The sequence below is a fragment of the Thermobia domestica genome, chromosome 1 (assembly GCF_964235325.1).
Source record: "Thermobia domestica chromosome 1, izTheDome1.hap1.1, whole genome shotgun sequence".
Taxonomy (NCBI): Eukaryota; Metazoa; Arthropoda; class Insecta; order Zygentoma; family Lepismatidae; genus Thermobia; species Thermobia domestica.
In genome coordinates this window covers 85,302,958-85,324,954 of record NC_137454.1, presented here as the reverse complement: position 1 = coordinate 85,324,954, position 21,997 = coordinate 85,302,958, and the positions used below count along the sequence as shown (strand labels likewise).

Genomic DNA, 21,997 nt, shown 5'->3' with positions numbered 1-21,997 from the left:
CAAAGGAAAAAGTCTGCACATGAAAGATCAGGTGAGAGAGGAGGCCAGGAAATGTCACCAAAACGGGAAATTACTCTACCTGGAAATGTGTGTCGCAAGAAATCCATGCAAATTCTGGCTGTATGCGAGGTCGCTCCGTCTTGTTGAAACCATAATCGTCCCACATCCACATCGACCATACCTAATTGGGGAAGAACGAAGTCTTGCAGCACCTTTAGGTAGCGTTCACTGGTGACAGTTACAGCCAAACCGCTGTCATCCTCAAAGAAGTAAGGGCCAATAATCTCAAAGGAAGCAACTCCACATCACACTGTGACACGAGAACTGCGCAAGGGCTTCATGTGCAGTTCATGCGGGTTTACATCACTCCAATAACGCATATTCTGTTTATTCACTGAACCACATAACTCGAAATGAGCTTCATCTGATATCAGGATGGTGTGCAACATTTGTGGATTTTGGCGAAGGAGATAACGCATGGTTAAGTAGAATGTTTCTCGTGAAACCCAATCGCGAGGCCTAATTTCCTGAACAATCTGCAGCTTATATGGGTGAAAATGGAGATCTTCGTGCAATATTCTCCTGAATGCACGCCTATCGGACATATGCACAGTTTGCGAATGACGACAAGCAGATTTTTTTTGGGCTACGCAATATTGCAGCACGAACATTTTCCACAGCTTCTGGTGTCCGCACAGTTCTTTCACTTCTTCCCGGTTTGCCATTGCAAACAGAACCTGTTGTTCGAAATGCACATACCCACCTTACAATGGTCCTTCCATCTGTCTGCGTCGGGCACTCGAGGACGCCCCGGTAATTTTCTCTTACAGAAATAAACTGTTGTTCGGAATTGTTCATGCCATCGTCTAATGCTCTCTACAGTAGGAGGATCCACACCATACTTAGTACGAAAGTCACGCTGAACAGGTATCACTGATTTGCATTCCGCAAAACGTAGTACACAAAACGCTTTCTGTTGCCCAGATGCCATTTTAACCTGAACCGTAATGTGCGTTCACTCAAGCACACTGCTGCTACCTAGCGAAACCATGTACAACTAGATATGTTCCTCTTTCCAACAGTACGTTGTTCACTCACATCTCTGAAAAGACAGAATAGATATTATTGTTTAAAACCGGATGATTCTTTTTGATACAAGCTGTATTGAAATCTAAGCTCTAGGAATTAGAGTTATATTTCTGGGCTTTCGGCATTTAAAGCCATTTTAGCTCGTCACGTATGAGGGATGACGTTCCTCGACGATCACACTACTCAGAGACGTGGAGAAGGAAGAAGGGAAGTGACCTGAGACCCGTTTATGTTGGTCCCAGCATTCTTCTGATATAAATTTAAAAAACTTCACTCAGCATGGCTGCCCTGAAAAGGCTGTTACATCTTTCCGACCGAGTATCCATAGCTAGAATTGTGCTAGGATTAATAATATCAGAAATGCACTAATCAGGACTAGTTAGTAAGTTTCATTACATAGCGTAGAGTACTGTATATCGCTATAGAGTATTTTTCATTTTAAAGTATTCTTCATATACAATTGAATATGCAGTAACGATACTACAATTAAAGCGATTTTTCCTTTGTTTTTTTTATTTTAATCTGGAAGCATCGAACTTTTGTGGAAGGTAATTTCATTAATACATATACTCTGCTTCAGTTACAGACAAACTCCTTGTTGGGTTAGGTCAATTAGTCGGGCAAGGTATTGCTAGTAAATAATCGGACAAGGTGTCAGAAATGTGTAAGAACAAATGAAGAGCGTAACTATGTAATTCAAACAGTGTGTATTTGTATTGATGTTGGAATGGAGCCATAAGTGGCTGAAGTTGTTAGTAAAGTGGATATGAGCCAATAGTGGCTGAGTACATTGTAAAGTTGTTAAAGTGTAGTATCTCTGAACCTTGGTGTTTGTAACAGAGTATGTAAATGTACCCAGAGATATATAGATGGAGTAAAAGGTTGATGCAGTTAGGGGGGTTGGCAAGATGGCGTAGAATGTTTTACATCATAGAGCGTCATGCTCTTTAATTATTTCAATTTAATCATTAACAACAATTTCCATTCTGGACATAATATAGTGCATTACAATTTTTATAGTGTTTTACATAATTTTTTGTATGTTCTACGCTTCTGCCTTCCTTTTTCAATAACAAACTAGTGTGGAAACAGAACTATCTGAAACAGGCCAATTCATCCATTTTGGAACGGACCATCTTTTTACAATTATAATAACAACAAGAAGATTTAAGACAATTTTAGTGAAACAGTCAACTTGGCCTTAGTGCTGTGACTTTAATTTTAAAATCTCCCGCAAGGGAGATGCATAGATAGATAGATAGGTAGTTGTTTACACGTGCATTGTAGAACACTAGTAAGATTTGGAAAGTTATTTAAGATAAATACCCTTGCACTGATTATTTGACTAACATAACACTCCTTATTTTTTTTTATTTTATATACCTTGACAGACAAATTCCACAGCAGCATTCTCTGATACAACTGGCGTGCCCGTTCTCTTTTGTTGAAATGTATGAATTATATTCTTGCATTGTAGTGACTATTATAATAACTGATCAGAATATTAACAGAGGTTGATCTTCAAATAGCATTATTTTTACAATTTAATTTACAGTTCAAGTCTAGGCTATTCGTGCTTTGGTATTGAACCTAGGCGTGATTTAAAAAAGATAAGCATGCCCTATTTAGAAAGTTCTGTGTAGTGAAGATCTCAGCATTTATAGAATGTTAACAATTTGTATTTTCGTTGTCAAACGGCTATCGATACATTTGCATCCGTATTATGGATTAAACTATTGAAGTGTTTAAATTGATCAATGTAATTTACACTGGACCTATTTTCTTACAGAAATAAAGAAATCAAAAGTATTTTTGGATATTCTCCTGGAATCATCAGAAAAGAACCCATCAGACATAACAAACTATTTGAGAGATGAAGTGACCACTTTTATTTATGCTGTAAGTACTGCAAAACAATAACGTACTTTTGAGGAGTGATGAAGTTAGAATTTTATGTGAATTTCGATAAGTTTTTCTGCTAAATTAACAATTTAATAGGTGATACGCATTTCTTGCACAGAATATTCACGAGGGGTACATAATATTATTGGTTGGAAAGCCAGGGTAAACGCCTTTGAGTAGGTGCTTTTCTACAGTCCAGCACCGAAAGAAACACACAATAATGGTAAAATTTCCCCTCCTTATATTCCATGTTTTCTGAAATGTTCCCCTTCAGTGTGCAATTTCCAAAATCCGACATTATGAATGAATAAGTAAATTTTGTATTTCTACATCAAAATGCTCCGGGCAACCATATCCACTAATAAAATATTGAGAATGGTTATCCTTATAGATAGAAGTGTGTACCAGAATGATATATCCCAAATTGTGTCTACGCACCAAAGCTATTTAAGCAGTATATAGGAAACGTACCGAGAGATAGGATCTGTTGCTGATCGTCCTAGAAAATGACGAAAACACACAAGAAAAGTTGATATATCCAACACATGTTATTAAAGGCCCAATGAAATTCAAATTCACTAAGAGCTCAAACATGCATCAGGACTAAGTATCTCTACACCAAATCTTTGTAATAAACTTCACATAGATAGTTTACAATCAATTAGGCCTCTCAAAATGCTACTTCTCGGATAACTCCTGACAGCTAGGGCGATATGGGCACGACAGTAAAAGAAATGGAAACGGCAGAACAGACTGAACAAGCGTTCTTCTTCATCCTGACGACAGTAGTATTCGTAGTAATGTGGAGGCGTTCTGAACTTTTGTGAGCAGCATGTTCAGTCATAATTCTGGGTAGAACGCCTTTCTTGAGGATCCCTTGCAACAATCATAGTCGTACGACTAGTCAAAGGTATAGAAAAAAATCTTCGGCCTCATTATGACTGGTTGTGCTCAGGCATATTGCGAATACTCAATGCTATTCAATGCTGTATCATTAGCCAGTTACTGTATGAAAACAGGTTCATCGGATACTATACCCATCACATTCCCGACCTCGACTGGGTTGCAAATAAATTGATATTTCTCATCAGGAGTAGTCCTCCGAATCATGAACCCTCCAACTGCTCACTGAATTACCATACAGGAATGGAACATGTTTCGATAGGAGTAATTGGACAACCTTGTAGAAAGCACACTATGTTGTATAAAGAAGTAGTTACGTGTTCGGGGAGAGCTGGCTTGTTCCTGAACACCAAAAGCTCTCGCATCAGGAACAGAAGCTAGGTTTGATCATGATTTTTCGTAAGTTTCATTGTTTTTGTCATTTTACTACCAATGTGAACGTAATATTTACTGTTATTTTCTGAAAACTAATTCACTTTTCCTTTCAAACAAAGGAATTTGCTTGGCAGCTCATGAGACATGACGTATTTTCAACATTTGCATATCACATTAAAAACAAATGTTGAGAACTGAACTGTAGATGTAAAATATTCTTCCTGTAAGAGGATCATTCCGTGATAAAACAATAGATTCCCATTTAATTTTTCTAATAGAAGCACATTATTTATTTTCTGTCTTTAATTTTAAATATTGAGTATTATTTTAATTTAATTGTGCATTGTTTTCTTTCTTCTCAGAGCCACAGCACAACAGCAAAAACAGTCATGTTTTGTTTGTACGAGCTGGGACACCATCCACAGATACAAGTATGTATTTTCTTAAAAGAATAATTATATTTTATTCTAACAATATAATTATGATAAAATAATCGTATAAGGATCACTGGCACTTAGCAAATATACGTAGGTCTACATATTTGATGCGTCATACTCTGCAGTTTTAATATCAGTGTGAAAACGAAGAAAGTGAATTAAAGAAATGGCTTATTACACTTATATAATACGGAGACATTGATTTATAGGTAAAAATGTTTGTGCAAATGCTCATCACCGCTAATGTACCTGCTTCCTATAGACTCAAACCGCACATACCTCTCTAGTCCACTCTTACCCTAATGGGCTGCTAAATATACTAACTTTTGGTTCCATTGGGTTCCTAGTTAACGGTGAAGTAAGAAGGAATCGTTGCCCGGCGATACATGAACACGTACAAAAGAAATTCATGAAGCTTTTGAATATTTATTTAAGCAATAACATAAATTTTCCCATGAAATTTAGCAGAAGATCTGTAAGAAAAGTTTCTTTCTCTTCTAGACAGGGTTTAACTTTATGAGGTCACAGTGTGAAGGCCAAAGAAAAAAGGGGGAAATTACTTCTAAGCTTTCTCTCCCCTGATCTCGACCATTATCTGTATAAGGGTTGGCCAAGACATACACTTTTTATATAGATTTCAATTACTTACTGGTTTAAATCATCCAACATTTACTCTACTATCTAACATATGATAGATTCACTTTCGGGTTCCTTCCACTCATATTATCGGAAGGGTTGTCCAACCACCCCCGCGCAGCTACGATAAGTTAAATTGTGATTACAAGTCACTCTTGAGTTCCTTTAGTACATAATACCAAAAGTACGACGGCCAATTCCCATATGAAAACAATTCCCGAACTTTCAATATTTTATTCAATTGCGATATATATACCAAAACTTTCCAGAGCTATCTTCTTACGTTTTGATTTTGTCCCCACTTCTCTTCATAACCTTTTTCATAGACATTTTTTCATACTAAGAATAATTATAAGTTACTGCAGCATTCGAAAGACGTGATTCAGCGCCCGTAAATAGTGTGTTATGTCAGTAACTTACGTTGGCCTGCGACAAGCAGAAATGTAACAAAATATATCATATTGTTAAGGTACAATCCTCTGTTGCTCACATGACTGATTAAGCTGTGTGTTTCTTTTTTCTCAAAAATTATGAAAATAACAAAATAAACAGAAAACTTTTAATTCCTTTTTCAGGACTTAGTGGTAAAGGAAATCAATGAAGCGTTAGGTGACGAACAGATTGTACAATCCGCAGAAATACTGAAGCAAATGCCGCTACTCGATCGTTGTGTGAAAGAAACCCTACGCTTGTACCCAACAGCCCCTATCATTGGCAGGCTAATTAAGCAGGACATAGATTTAGGTAAGGTTAATTTCCTTACACATCACATACAATATTGCAATCGAAATTTTACTTTTAATAATGATGTAATAACAGGGATGACGTACCGTAGGATATTTGAGGAGTAAGTAATTGTAATAGTAGGCATGGTCAACTTTTCAACTTCATTTGCATTATATTTTGATAATAACAAGCAATCCACATTTGATTATAACATGCTCGTCTGGTTAAAATAAAGAAATTATACTTATAAATGTGTTGTTTGAAATTGCATTAAAATACCGATGTTGAATATGTGGTGTGAAGGAAAAGATGGAAATATGAAATTCAGCGATTTATTGTAGTATAAAATGTTCCATAATTCTATATTACTGGGGAAATATGGTTTATGTAGTATGATACATTTCTAGAATATAGCTAAAGTTCATTAGAGCTAAACTGGATGCAATAGAAGGACGTATTATGTGAGGTCGCCAAATAAATTTTTGATTATCAATCAGTTGTTATAAGGTTTAAAAAGAAAACTTTGTAAGTTTTCAATAATTTTAAATTAATTATTATTTATTATTCCAAATAAAAATTTATAATAATTTTGTTTGAGTAAGAAACTAAAATAGTTCTATCTAAAAATAGTTAATACTAGGTTTCAAAACTATATTCTTCTTCAATTAAAAATTAATATATCTGGGTTAAAATTTTGTGTACTAAACTATGTATATATATACCTGCCTATATCAGTAAATTGAAAGTGTGGTAAAAATTAAGGAAGTATGTATCAAGAGTAAAGAAAATGTTTCATATTACAACCTTACGTTTCACAGCCCTCATCTTGCAATGATTTATTTATATGAAAAAAAAATGTTTATTAACACTTTCCGGATGACCGTTGCGCTATGCCTGCAATGGAACGAATGCCCAGTAGAACGAACGACAAGCATAGCCCGCCCTTTGCTTTACAATTTTATTGCGTAAGAACTACGGGTCACATTCCGGTCACATTAACGTGAACTACGGGTCACATTCAGTGTTGTTTCCTGTGCACATTTAATGGCACCACTTGTTCAAATTTGAGCTACTAGACAGTATGGATATATTCTTTTGTTACGTTTATGGTGTTGGAATAGGAATCGAGCAATTTAAATACTGATCAAATTTTTGGAACTTCTTCACAAGGACTCTAGTTCTGATAACACAGTTCTGTGCACCGGACCCCAGGATGTATTTTGTTAAGCAGAATCAAAATTTCGAAACCCCAGGATGATCGACCGTGTCAATTTTTTTAAGGACGAAAAACTTTAGCGATTTTAGAGAGGGAAGATATACGTAAGCCAGTCATACAAAAAAAAGTTATACACAGTGGATCCTATGGTTTGGATTCGATGTATTTTGGTACACAGAGTCCAAATTTCGAAACCCCAAGACGATCGACCGTGTCATTTTTTATGGGCGAAAAACTTCAGGGAATTTTGGTACGTAAGACAGCACATATGTTTTTCCGTGCTGTCTTACGTGTATTCTCCCTATGCAAAATTCCTAGTTTTTCGCCCATAAAAAATGACATGGTCGATCGTCGTGGGGTCTCGAAATTTGGACTCTGTGTACCAAAATACGTCGAATCCATACCCTGGGGTCCGTGCACCGAACTTCTATTTTTTATGTATGGCTGTATAATTAAAGTCCATCTACAAAAAAAAAAGTATTTAATGGCCATCTGCTGGGGAAAAAATTGCATTTTAAAGGCCATCTGCAAACAATACAATATTTTTTAACAACTAGTGTATTACTACTAAAAGAAATAAGTTTTTTCATGTGCGAAATTTATAGTAACGCTGTTTAATATTTTTTGATTGCTGAGTCAAATTGCACACGCTATCCTTTTCCTCTACTATAAGTTGTATTTAGTGTTTATATCTTTCATTCGACTGCCTGCTTCATTGGTTAATTTTTATATTTTATTGACGTATATTTCAATATATTATTTGTACGTTTCCTTTCAGCTGGAAATATCACCTCCAAAATTAATAAAAAGGAAGTAGCTTTGTTTCACTCAGCAAAGTGTTTCAAATGATGCATACCTGTGCTTCAAACAGGCTCTTCGATGTACTTTACGGTATTTTCTTTTATAATGTAACGATTCTCCACATTTTCTATTCGCTTAGCTCTTAAGTTAAATCAAGTCTACATCTTTGCATAAAATAAACACGAATGTTTAACTTGGAATCAGATATGAAATAGTGCACTTTCCATTTCTTTCAATCTAGAAATAGAAACAACACTAGCCTCTGACTTTTTAAAATCAATTGAATAATGAATAATGCTATTAGAACGGTTTACGAAAAAATTATCCGAATGAAAATTTTAAAAAATCCTTACCAGTAAATAACCAATTCTGGGTTTATAGGAGATAAATAATAATAATAATAATACATCGGAACAAAAGTTATCCTACCTATAATGATTTCTCTGAAAGAAATTAATTATAGCTACTACATTGCATGTTTGTCAACGAAACGAACAAAACCGTTAGATCCTCTTGAAAAAAATACCAGAACAAAGCATTCACACCTTTCACCCTAACTTTCTTTTTTAGACTTGCAAAGGAATGAAAATATTTACAAAATATGAAGAAGACAGTTATAGACATTTTCTAGGAACTCGTCCCAGAAAAACTCGTCCTCACTACCCTTTATGAATTTTTCTTGAATCTTATAGGCTATATTAATGAAATAAGAACAGTCATTCGAACCGTTTTTAAGAATCATCTTAAAACTAAGGATGTTGTACTACAGCTATTACTATTATATTTATGGTCTGAGAAAATAGCAGTGTTGGACTTCACCCCCTGGAAACTCTCTTATTTTGGGCGTAGGGAATAAATACGAAAAATCTTAATTTTAAAATTGTTAAGATTTACAGTACGTTAAAATTAATTTAAAGAAGCGCTAATTACCAACAGATAGCCAGATAGCACCACGTTTTCCCCATCTTTACAATGTACTTTGTAGGAAGTGACAATATTCACAATTATTTAATCAAATTCAAGAGATGGATGTTCAAACTTTGTACAAAAGCAAATTCAATCAAGAGATAAATATTCAAATTTTGTACAAAGGCAAATTGAATCAAGAGATAAATATTCAAACTGTGCAAAAGCAAATTGAATCAAGAGATAAATATTCAAAATTTGTACAAAGGCAAATTGAATCAATAATTAAAGAATAATACGTATATTTTATATGATATTTTGTTTATTTACTGAGAGAGTTTTACTGTTGGAAGCATGCATTCGAAGAATACAATTAAGTGATCTGTACTACGAATGAAACAAAATAATAAACAAGCGCACGTTCAAGACTTCTTTGTGGCTTAGACAGCAACAGCATATTTGCAGTAAAGAAAATCAATCAAACAGTGAAAAATGTAAGTTTACTTTGCCCAAAGACAAAGAAGGACGCTTAGCTTTGCAGCTACAGTAATGGAAAATTAATACGAACTCCATGTAATTTTATGCATTCACAAGGTTTAATAAGAAACTTTTATGTAAGTAAACATAATCATACAACAACTTAAAGGAAATTTTATGGAGAATGCAAATAAGGTTACCAAACTACCTATCTCTGCAACACTGGGTGATAATTTACAAAATGTGACGCAAATGAAACACAAATAAGCCTTTCCGAATGTTCATTTCATGGCTGTCCTGGTCTAGTTTAATATGAGGTCCGCGCTCGACTATTTAATCAATCGTATAGTACTATTCTTCCGTTGATTCTCGTTATGCAAGTGTTCAGGATTACGCAAATGGAGCGTTGAAGTTGTCAAACGTGTAGTGAAACTTGTCAGTTCTAAACTTTATACCCTAAAAATTCTGTTTTTATTTCATAAATATTTATAGTTAGTGCATTTTAAAAGAAAAATAGTGCATTTCATTTCCATCGGACATAGAATGGAGAAAAGTATGACGTAACACCAACAAAGTCTAGTAAAATTCGAACATTAAGTAAGTGAAGTAAAACTAACGCTAAAATTGCGCAGATTATGAAAGTGCGAGAAGATAATAAGATAATAAGAAGATCGTGCACGGATACCTATAGCAAGAAATCGGTTAATTGAAGAAATAAACGACCTTCAGCAACATTGCATTCAAGCAGAGACACTGCAAAACCTAGTGAACACTATGCTAGAACGGTACAATCTACAAATCACGTGGATATCCAATTAAGTATTAGCTTAAGTCAGAGTTATTTTTATACAAACTTAAATTTAACATTCGTTAACAATGGTTGTCACATTTTGTAAAGTATCACCCATTGTTGCAGATATAAAGAACTTCTGTAGCTTAATTTGCATTCTGCATAAAGTTTTCTTTAAATTGATATATCTTTCATTGTATGCTTATACTTACTTAATAGAAACTTCTTATTAAACCTTGTAAACACACAAAATTACACGAGTTGATATTAATTTTTCCATTACTGTATTTCATGTACGGCAATTGAGAAATAGTGTTGAATTTGGCCCCAAAAAGTCCAAAACGATTAACATTTTTGTGGTGTTGAAGATTCCCTGCTCTGTTGAGAAGTGGTGAGTTTAAATCGAAATCCGTGTTTCTGATTGGCGGTATTCAAAATGGTCCTGTATGGGATGTTCGCGGGCTTCCGTGGAAGTGGGCCTGATCGTAAAATTGCGTAATCGTAAACAATGCAGACGACAGTGAAGAAATGTTGCCAACTAATTAAACAAAAAATGTTATATGTAATTTTGTGCTAAGAAATGAATAAAGATACTGAAGGGGGGGGGGAGGAACAATGAGATTTAAAATGAAATGGCATGGGCTTTTGATAGGAGAATCAGGAACCATTTTCTCTCGTTTGCAGTGGCGTACGCACTGCTCTCCTGAATCTTTGAACTACTATGTAAACGCAGACACGCACCAGGAGGAAGAAGGGCAGAACGTTGAATTTCTTCTACCAGTGTAAATTACAATTAAAACTTACTATCCCCACTCCTAACGTTTCCTTTAGCTGAGAATCTACCTAAGATGTTTTGATTCAGAGCCACTATTACATGATGACTTAGTGGTCCTACTAGCAGATCTATGGTTGGATGGATGGATTAAACTTTATCGTCCCCTTCAACAACAAGGTTCTATGAGATTTGGACCTACAACCGAACGAGTGGTCCGATCTACATGAATTTTCTCCGGAAATCGAAGGCGGGCCGGTGACGAGTACGCGGTTCATATAGCCACAAAGAAGTTAATTATCAGATCTAGAAACATATGCAGTTGTACTCACGACTTCTATTCAAAATTGAGCTCTTGGGGGGGGGGCACAGTGGCTCAGTGATAGAGCGTTCACCTCTGGCACATGGGGTTCCTGGTTGGATTCCAGCTCGCGCCTAGGACCGGTAATGGGAGAAGAAAGAGGTGGAAAACCAGTATGTATTAGTTGGTGTGGTCGGTTAAAGCGAACTTTTTAGGGGGGGGGCATTAGCTCCATTTTGCAGCAAGTCACACAGAAGTTCTTATTTAGTAATAGACCACACGCCTTTTGCTGGTAAAATCCATAGTGGTAGTATACTGCTTTCCGTTTACAAGTACGAGCGGAATGCCCGTATCGGCAGCAATTCCAACAGGGTGATGTCCTGGAAGCACTCTTGGATGCTTTCATTGGGTGGTGCTTATTCTGGTAGGTAATCCGCATTTGGAATCTGCAGTGAACAGCCGAATGAGCTGAGTGGAGCCCTTGTCCGATTGAGTACGTACCAGGTTAGAGCAGATGACTTGATGAGAGAATACCTGTAATCCTGTTTTAAACGTCACTGAGCAAACAGAATAGCTATGCTTCTGTGTGTGAGTAGTCAATCAGCGCGCTGTCCACTTGATCGTCTACATTTGTTTTCTGAAAAAAGTGTAAGAAAATATGAAGTTTGATTCAGCAGGCAGTATGACAAGGTTCCATTTAAAGCAATGTTCCCCCGTCCGTCAAAGGAGGAAAACGGAAGGATAAAGTAGGAAAATTTTCGTATAACCGCATCCGAAATCAAGAAACATGTATGAACAGAGAACGGAAGAACGAGCCAAAATCCAGCTTAATATATAAAAATAAATAAATAAACAAAATGTATCAGAAAGGAGGTTTATTAGTTTGATAGTTATTCAATTTAATTCATCGTTTACTGTTCATGTTCATACATTTAATCTTACAATAGATCTGAAGATGAGATCTACGTATCTTGTTAGTTCACGGCCAGTGAGGATTACTACATGCTTATTCCTGCACACTAATTTATACAATACTCCCCATATTTTGTTTTTATAGTTGCTTGTTCTTGAAATCTTGTGTAATTTTTCGTTTCAGGAAAATATACAATTCCCGCAAGGACTGATATATTCTTGTCCCCATACGTAATTCATAGAATACCTGAATATTATCCAGAGCCAAATAAATTTAATCCTGATAATTTTCTACCGGAGAATGTACAAAAGCGAGATCCATTCACCTACATTCCATTTAGTGCGGGTCCAAGAAGTTGTATAGGTAAGTTGAATTTATGATTCTTTATTTTTAACTCTACTATACTATTAACTCTACTATACTATAAGATCTAGCTAATCGATAGATCTTATTGAGATCAACAAAATGATATGCATGATTGTAAAAGATTATGTTTTCGTAAAAATTGAGAAAACGAATTTCATTGTAAACCTAAAAATTGATGCTGTACGAGAAACGTACCACTTATTGAAACGAAACTAGTACTGAAATATATCCTCATTATGACACTAGGAAGACAACAGTATTCGTTTATAATTAATGGAACATAATTTAAAGCAGCCATGTGCAACAGCCGGCCCCCGGGCCGGTTGTGGCCAACAAAACCCTTTTTATCCATCCCGCCTGATCCGTTATTGGACATGTTTTTCTTACGTAACCTCTTAACCTGAATAGTATTTTTTCTCCTGGATAACTTATGGTCCTCTTATAAATATCCTTCGTGTTGGAACATCCACTTTACCACCGAACATTGCAAGACTAGTTCAAACATGAAAGATCAAGTTTCGCACTAAATAGTAACTAAATAAATTTTTCTGCGTTTTTTAAGTAAGTAAACATTTTGGTTACAGATATAGCAGTTTTCATTTTCCTGTGGTGTTACTGTATGATGAACAAGTTTCCCATACAATATAGCTATTAAATTCTTATGAAAGTTTTATACATTGTCTCATACGGCCCTCGACACCAGAAAGACTTCTGTAGTTGGCCCACTCTCTGTTCCAACATGCACATGCCTGACTTAAAGTTATTAAAATTTCTAATTAACCCTTAAGATTTAATTCGCTTACTTAAAATATTGTACTTAACAGTGACCTGTTATTAAGTGCAAGAGAACAATTTATTTATGAATCAACATATATCAGTCGATCCATCAAATGGAGCTGAACCAGATAACATACTTGAGGGTAAATGATCATATTTGTAATTTTGGAGAAAATCGAAGAAAATTATCTTCTGTGGCACTAAAACTATACGGTACCGTTAATTGCCAATAATACTTTATTTTGATGTAAACTAAATACGTAAATAAGATATTGTAATTGTTACTTACTTTTCTCTGTATATGTAACACAATACACAATTAACTAACGGATTGTTGTTTTGTCTTCCTCTAACTTTGAAACACATATTCTTTACACACATACTACTTGTAAGACATTTTTTCGCAAGACTTACTGCATTTCCTTTTTATTCTACAAGAAGAACTCGGTCGTGGCTCAGCACTTAGCGTATGTGCCTTTGGCGTGGGAAACCCGGGTTCGATTCTGGGCGAGAGCTTATGTGGTTCGGATCCTACGTCTAGCTGAAGGTCCACATCTTACATGACCTCGCTTCTGAAAGAGACGGAAAAGGTCAAATCAAATCAAAACAAAATACACGAAAGTTACTAGATTTCTTTTTTCCTCATCGAGGACAACTTCTGCCCAAGTTGTTCTCGATAAGGAAGGAGCAACTTCGATGACAACTTATATTACCTACATACACACACACACACACACACACATATATATATATATATATATATATATATATATAGTAAGTTTGGGTGATTGCGGACTGTCGCTGAATCCGGACATCCTAAGCTTACGATAATATACTGTTCTTTGTTTGTGTAATGTGGAGACTTATGATGCCTATTTGAAGCACTGTACCTTCCTACACTTCAGTGCTGAATAGGAAATGCAAAGAGTGTTATACGTAGTTTCGACGGCGGTGTAAAGAAGGAGAAAGAGGAAAGTTCATGCACGTTTCTTGACCTGATATCACTTTTTAGTGGAATATGTTATGGTTTTGCACAGATGTGGTTATCAGCAAATGGTTAAGTAAGACATATAACGAAGCGAAGTCTCTACTTTACTCGTTGCATATTGGAAGAATTCTATTACTTTGCGAGTGCCTTCTAAATTCTATGTTAAATTTCAAGTTTCTAACTTAAGTAGTTTGGCCTTCTCGTTGATCTGTCAGTCAGCTAGGATTTCTTTTATATACAGAAGTACCTACAGATACTTACTGACACATTGATTCATTTTCTATCTTTACATTTCTAAATTGTTAAATTACCCTTAACAACTATGCCTTACACTACAAATAGTTTATTTTTTCTTTGATTTGATCATTCTTGACTCACCAATACAACAGCAAATTTTTATGACTGCATTACTCTATGTTGATACTCACTTTCGATCAAAAAGATATAAGAACAATTACTTTTTATACAATAATTTTTCACTAATAAGTGGGGATGGCCAGAACTTGTTCCTGGTAGAACGGATCCGGTTCCGGATCCAGGTTTTCGGATCCAGGTCTGGAACCGGTTCCGGAACCGGGTTTTCGGATCCAGATCTGGAACCGAATCCGGAACCGGTTCTGAAAACCGGATCTCCATGAACCGGAACTTTGTGGCCATTCCCTACGCTAAACTCGAGCTACTGACAGGCTGTGAACAGTGTGCTAGATGAAATAGCGGAAGCGACAAGCAGGCGTCCAGGCGGCGGCTGTTTGTCTCATTTCGCTAACCTAACTGGGTAACTGGCAAACTGACAAACTCATTTGGCTAAACACCCATTGGTGGACAATTTTATTTCTGGGGCACAAGTGGGTCTGAGAGGGGAAGGCACAAGCGCGTTGTCTTCTTTGCAGTGTTTTGAAGGTGAACTTTGTGCCTCCTGTACAGGTCTTTGGGGGCTTCCGGATCCAGGTCTGAAACCAGTTCTGGAACCGGGTTTTCGGATCCAGATATGCAACTGGTTCCTAAGATCCGGTTCTGGAACTGGTTTTTCGGATCAGGTCTGGAACCGGCTCTGAAAACCGGATCTCCAAGAACCGGTTTCTCGCGGAATCGGTTTCGCCGGAATCGGAACTTTGTGGCCATACCTACTAATGAGATTAATTTCATTATAATGAGATAAATTTAACATATATTCTCTATAGGTAGAGAAAGGTGTATGTGACATAAGGAATTAAAGGACAAATGTATATAAAATACGACAGCGATAGATATTTTAATAATAGCTATAAAGGAAAATTAAACTTAGTTTCTTTTAATCTTTTTTTAATTCTATAGGTAAAGTTGGAGAGGAACAAAGACTATCTTTACTTTTGTGTATAGCTATTTTTTGTGAACATTGCAAATTTGTAAAAACTACTTTAAATCTTTAAAGTGTAGCAAAAAGTCACTTGAAGAATTAACACTTTTTGGATATTACCTTCTTCAGCAGTGTCACTCTAAATCTGCACTCGTTTTACTCTATGAAAGTAATGTACACTCATGTCCAAAATGATTGTCGCATATCTATAACTGTCTTCTTGTAAGAATATAATTTGATAATGATTTTGCAGGATACTTTTAATACTGATACTATGTGTATAATCGGGATATGTGTATTTGTGGTAAATTTCATAGGAAAAGAATTATAAATACGAAAATTAGAATGAGTAATACAAGATGTTACTAAATGGACAAGAAAGTTTTATTTTCGTTTTATTGTTCTTATTTACTGCTTTTTTGACATGAAATTTGTCACATACATGTCTTTGCCGATTATACACATAATAGCATTATAAGAAATACCGGGCGAATTGGTTATCAAATTATATTCCTACAATAACATATTTATAGATATGCGACAATAATTTTGGACATGAGTGTACATTTTATCAAGTGATACGAATAGCTCATAATAAAAAAAGAAAGAAAAAGTTATAGTATATAGCATGTTTTGCAACTAGGCTGTTCATATCTTACGATAATGTAATACCACATTTACTAAATGTATCTTTAATTACAGGACAAAAGTTTGCCACTATTGAAATTAAAGTTCTGTTGGCGTCTATTTTACGGACTTACCAAGTACAAGCTACCGGAAAACGAGAGGCAATTAAACCCTTACCAAATGTAGTCCTCACGTGGAAGGGTAACCTTGGTTTGAAGCTCATAGAAAGAAATCTGGGTCAGAAGAAGTGAAGAAGTTTCATGGTGTCATTTCCTAACTTGATAGTATTTATTTGCAAATTGTTTGTATATTATATTAATATTATGTTTATGTATGATGTGTATGTTTGAATGTGTGTGTGTAAGTATATATATATACGCCAATAACGATCTTGTTAAAATGTCATGCAAACCCAGTGGTGGAAATTCCAATAGAGATAAATCATAATCAGTTACTTTATATTTGAGATAAGTTAATAATATGAGGGAAATCTTTCGCAGTTTGCTAAGATTAACAGAAATATGAAGTATCAGAGAAATAGTAGCTGGTCCATAGTGAAATCAAACTATTACTTGAAGTGAAGTACAGAAACGGAAGACCTATGATGAGGGCCGAAAACAATAATAACAATAATAAGGTTTCAATACATGCTTATGATATTTGTGGTCTTTATTTCTCAAGTGTGATCTGTTGGTTGTTTGGAAGATTGATCTCATTTTTTAAAATGTTCTTTCTTTAATTTCACACTTAATCCTGTCGTCTAATGTACAAGTTATTAACTCCTTCCAAATATATTAATGCTATTTCATACATAAAGATTCTAGTTACCAATATGAACATTTTAAATCCAGAATATTGGATTCAAAATTTTCCAAGGGATCAATAAAATACAGTGGAAATATACTAAAACATAGTAAAATTACTTGAATGTTAATTTATAAAGCAAACCAATTATAACATTTGAAACGTAATATTTTCCATTGTACAAGCTTCGCTTTAGTAGACTTAAATCGGCTGTCGCATGAGGAAAGTTTAATGTTACATGGATGGGTTTCCTACTTAATATTAGTGGCTGTTAGTATTAAGGTTGCAGTTTTTATGTTTTTCTTCTTTTATAACCGAGGTTATGAAGGATTGCACCTACTATTAATGTACTCCGAAACACGATCGAAGCTTAAACCTGATACAGTTGGTGTGTATCAATTGTAAGATCAACTTTTACAGTATAAGCCATTTCCCACTACTGTGTCTCACCTCTAAAAGATCTGAAATCTCATTACTTACAAGTTTTCGCAAAATTTATGGATCACAACGCAATGGAAAAAATGCAACAAATAATATGATATAACTCCTATGTTGACTATCCCAAACGAAAATGCAAATTTTTGCGTTATGTTGAAACAAATTGATACATAATATGGTCCTGAATTAAATGGCCACTCCACTGATCCTCGAAATGAAGTAACTAATTGAAAAATAATAGACTGTAATGGACTTTGCCACTAGGCTACTGGACGTCTTATTAGTTTATTCAATTTTTGTAAGATTATATATTTATTAATTTACGTTTAAACTGCTATAGTGACATGAAAAATGTAAGGCCCGTTTAAGTTCAAATTCAAATACCTACAGTCATGTCTGAAGAGATTTTGCTTATGTTTTAATATAGCAAATGGGAAGAAATGATCTTTAAAAAAGATACAGAATCTTGCAGCAAGTTCAAAAATTGAAGTTATGTTACCGTGTAAATCGATTTGATTACCATTATTTATTTAGAAATAAGCGTAAGTAGTGTAGAATTAAGATAAAATGTGTTTTTTGTGTGTGTGTTTTAAGGAGTTTTAATATGTGTTTATATATTATGTAAAGAATTATAACGCTTTTAAAATAACTCAAAATACATCAATTGTTTATTGTTAGTATAAAACTGAAAGGAAAAATAAATTTATTAACTATAAAACTAAATGCTTATCTGAGTACTTCATTTCATTTTATAAAACAATATAAGTCTGTTTTGCTTCGTATGGGTAATTTTTCAAACATTAGTCTCTCTTACATTTAATTATTACCAAGATGTTCATTTTTTTAAAAAAATCAGTATATTGTATTTGGCAACACTTTTCAATTAAACTAATTATATTCTTTTGTTAAACATGGTGTATAAAGTGTAGATCTATGGTGTGTTTGCATTTAACACACGTTTCACGTTATTTCTCGAAAAGTCTGCAACACTGATCTGTGTTTACCATCTCTTTTGTTTTTATTTTCATTGTTGCTTCCAATGATGATATCCAATTTAGGCAAGAAGTTGGGTGCGATCTCCTTGGGAAAACGACAGTATGGAATTTCGAAGAATTAAGACTGGTTAATTAAATAACCTTATGGAGTTAAAATAATATTACGATACTACTATTTTCTAATACTTTGATTTGTTGGCGAAAAACACTACAAATATATTCAAAATACAAGCATTTTGTTCTGAAAAATTCTGCCATTAATTTTTTTGTGATAATCTGCAAAATAAGAAAAAATGATAAAAGAAAAACAAAAATCAAAAAGCGTTAAGTAACAAAGGGGGAGGAATTCAGCCTTGCATTACGAAGTGTGACAAGGGAAAGGGAGGGTGTAGAATTGATCAAAAACAGTGTTATGTAATATGTGAACGGTCACTAATGCCAATTACGTGTGTTCACTATCTGCAACACGTTCTTGAATGACTCCAATAACTTTATTAGTTCTCGAGATATGTACCTTCGAAGCAATGTGTACAAAATAAAGTGGTCTTTTCATCGATATCTCGATCGATTACTTGTCATGACCAATACTATCATCTCTCAAAATATGGCACTTGCTGACGGGACAATATATATATATATATATATATATATATATATATATATATATATATATATATATAGAGAGAGAGAGAGAGAGAGAGAGAGAGAGACGGTTGTAAAAAGATTCGAATAGCATCACTGGGGACACCCTAATATATATATTGTGCAATTGTACGTTATTGGATATAAACAAGTCGAAGATAGTCAGGTAGTGTGCAAATAATGTGATATTATTTTATGTTATGTATAGGTATACATGTTTTGTATAATTATATTGCGTATTAACAATTTGGTTTCAATTCTAATTGATTTAATAATATGTTGTATTCCGATCACTGTTTTGGAAATTCGAAATATGTTCTTTCTGACTGTAACTATCTCAAATTTTCGATTTCATGGAGTATGGTCTCCCCACATTCCAAATTTGGGTGCGTTACTGTTGCTTTGAGCTACGCTCTAAATTGGGGACTCGGGCCGTTCAACGTCGCCTAGCGAGGTTTTCTTTGGATTGTGCGTTGAACGACTTTTATATTAAAATCTTGCAACTATAAGGGAACAAAACTTATGAGCTATGCAATGGAGCTCTGGGAGCGAGTGAGGAAAGAAATAGAAATAACAGATAATTAATTTGGTTTCATTCTAGGGCGGTCAACAACGGATGCAATATTTGCACTTAGGATACTAATGGAAAAGTACAGAGAATACCAGAAAAGCCTTCATATGGTTTCCATCGACCTAAAGAAAGCGTATTATAGACTGTTACGAGATCTTATTTGATAGGCACTGAAGAAAGTGTTCCAAACACATACATATGTATAATTCAAGATATATCTGCATTGCACTGCACATACATCTGTATAGCACTGCAAGCGAAATTATATACCTGCAAAGGGGTATTGGAGAACAAGACTTAGAATTAGTAAAATCAAGATAGAATAGTTAAATTATCCTTTCAGGGAAATTGTAATTGGCAATACAAGAATAAGACTTTGCAAGAAAAGAGGTGGTAATAACGAGAAAATTCAAGTACTTCAGGAAAATGCAAAAATAAAAGATGTAAACAGTAGAATTAGCAGCGGCTTAAGAAAATGGAAAGAAGCGACAGGAGTATTTTGTGACCATAGGATACTAGTACACTTTAAAGGAAAAGTATGCAAAACAGTAATGAGAACTACTATATTATACGATGCAGATTGTTGGACGATGAAGAAGAGAGAGAGGAACAGAAGCTGAATGTTGTGGAGATGAAGATGCTGCGTAGATGTTAGGAGTGATGCGAAAGGACAAAATGGACATTTCCACTGAATGTCTTTCATTGCGCTACAAATTGATTGATTGATTTTGAGTTTTACGTCCCGTTCAGCAGCGAGGCTATATGAGACGTGGACCTACTGATTAACGTGGAATCCGAACCACATGAGCTCCCGCTGGGAATCGAACCCGGGTCTCCCGCGCCTTGCGCTACAAAATACTTCGGAGCTAGGTGATTACGGAAAATACTTTCTTTCGCTCATGATTCTAACTAGTTAAATTTGCGGTTGAATTTCGGTCTACTACACGTCCTCAATAACCACCATGTTTGTTGGTCATCTATCGGTTCAGAGAAAATTGCGCCGCTCAGTGCGGAAACGGCTTTGAGAAAAATACGATGAATATTTTTCAAACACGTAGAACGTTGTTAATAAAAGAATTGAAGTAACAGAATTTAAGATTTCTTTAAAAATACTGAACTGTAAATTTATTTATTAACAATTATATGAATATACTTGAATATCTATGGGCAAAGTTGTAGCGTACTAATTTGCAACATGATACAACCAAGTATCTAACAGGTTACTCATTAATAAAGTCAGTGCATTGATTTACTAAACCATTTAAATATGTAACTAGTGCTACTTTCCTTAGTAGTTCAGTACAATCAGTGCCTATGAACATACGTACTCGTGCAGTTCTTTTAAAAGTTGTAATGTAACTTACACGTAAAAACACATGAAGGTTGTTGTGATAGTAATTTTATTTAGTATCTTTATATAAGTGGGCATTGGTCGAAACCTGAGTTAACACAATAATTATTGTCTTCATGTTTGGATCACCACTAACAAACCTTACGAAGCGAAATCTTATTCATACTTTAAAAAAATCAACGATATACAAGCACGGAGACTGCGTTGTAGTTGGACAATATGTATTGCATCCCAATCCTCTTACAGGCTTTGCACAGGCCAGTGGTGGTGAGGACTCAACGATTGGGCAGGTGTCTCTTGAGGAATCCGAAAACACAATAGTCTATTGGACTGGCATCTGGACTCTTGACAGGGACATCCGAGATGAAATTCAAGTTTTCTGTTTCCATACGGTGATAGAATTCCAGCGATGCTTTCGCTGTGTGACTGAATGCCTTGAACCGGTGCAGTTCAATCTGGATCACGTCTTGACATACAATGATGGAATTTCATGCTGGTATTTTTTAAGTCATGACATGAGTCTGGTAGTACGCAGCATTGATTTTGCACCTGTTTATAGCCATTGTCCTTAAGCAGCCTTAGAATAAATGACACGAAATTGGTAAACAGGTGTAAAAGTTTGTTTGCTAATATAATTCATGTTGTTAAGACAATTAGGAGCTGATTTATTAAGATGAAATACGATGCTTATAGTAATAATCCTTACGCTGGGGTTTTCTCTATCTGCAGGGTTTCCTTCGCAAACATCCGTCTCATGTAAACAGAAAATGCTTCATGAAGTAATTCTGATAGATCAATTAGAAATATGATGAAGCTGTGTGACTTTGCAGAAATTCATGCACGGTTTTTGTAAATACT

The 21,997-nt window shown here is 35.0% G+C and overlaps 1 protein-coding gene across 1 annotated transcript in view; it reads left to right on the top strand.

Annotated features, from left to right (window-relative positions):
- Positions 1 to 18,277, top strand: part of LOC145687628 (cytochrome P450 4C1-like) — a 41,306-nt gene extending 23,029 nt beyond the window's left edge. The window contains exons 5-9 of the mRNA XM_081761121.1: positions 2,879 to 2,988; positions 4,632 to 4,700; positions 5,918 to 6,086; positions 12,428 to 12,607; positions 16,414 to 18,277. Coding sequence (XP_081617247.1) covers positions 2,879 to 2,988; positions 4,632 to 4,700; positions 5,918 to 6,086; positions 12,428 to 12,607; positions 16,414 to 16,589 — 704 coding nt within the window. The 3' untranslated portion in view covers positions 16,590 to 18,277. The remainder of the gene's footprint in view (positions 1 to 2,878; positions 2,989 to 4,631; positions 4,701 to 5,917; positions 6,087 to 12,427; positions 12,608 to 16,413) is intronic.
- Positions 18,278 to 21,997: the final 3,720 nt, after the last annotated feature.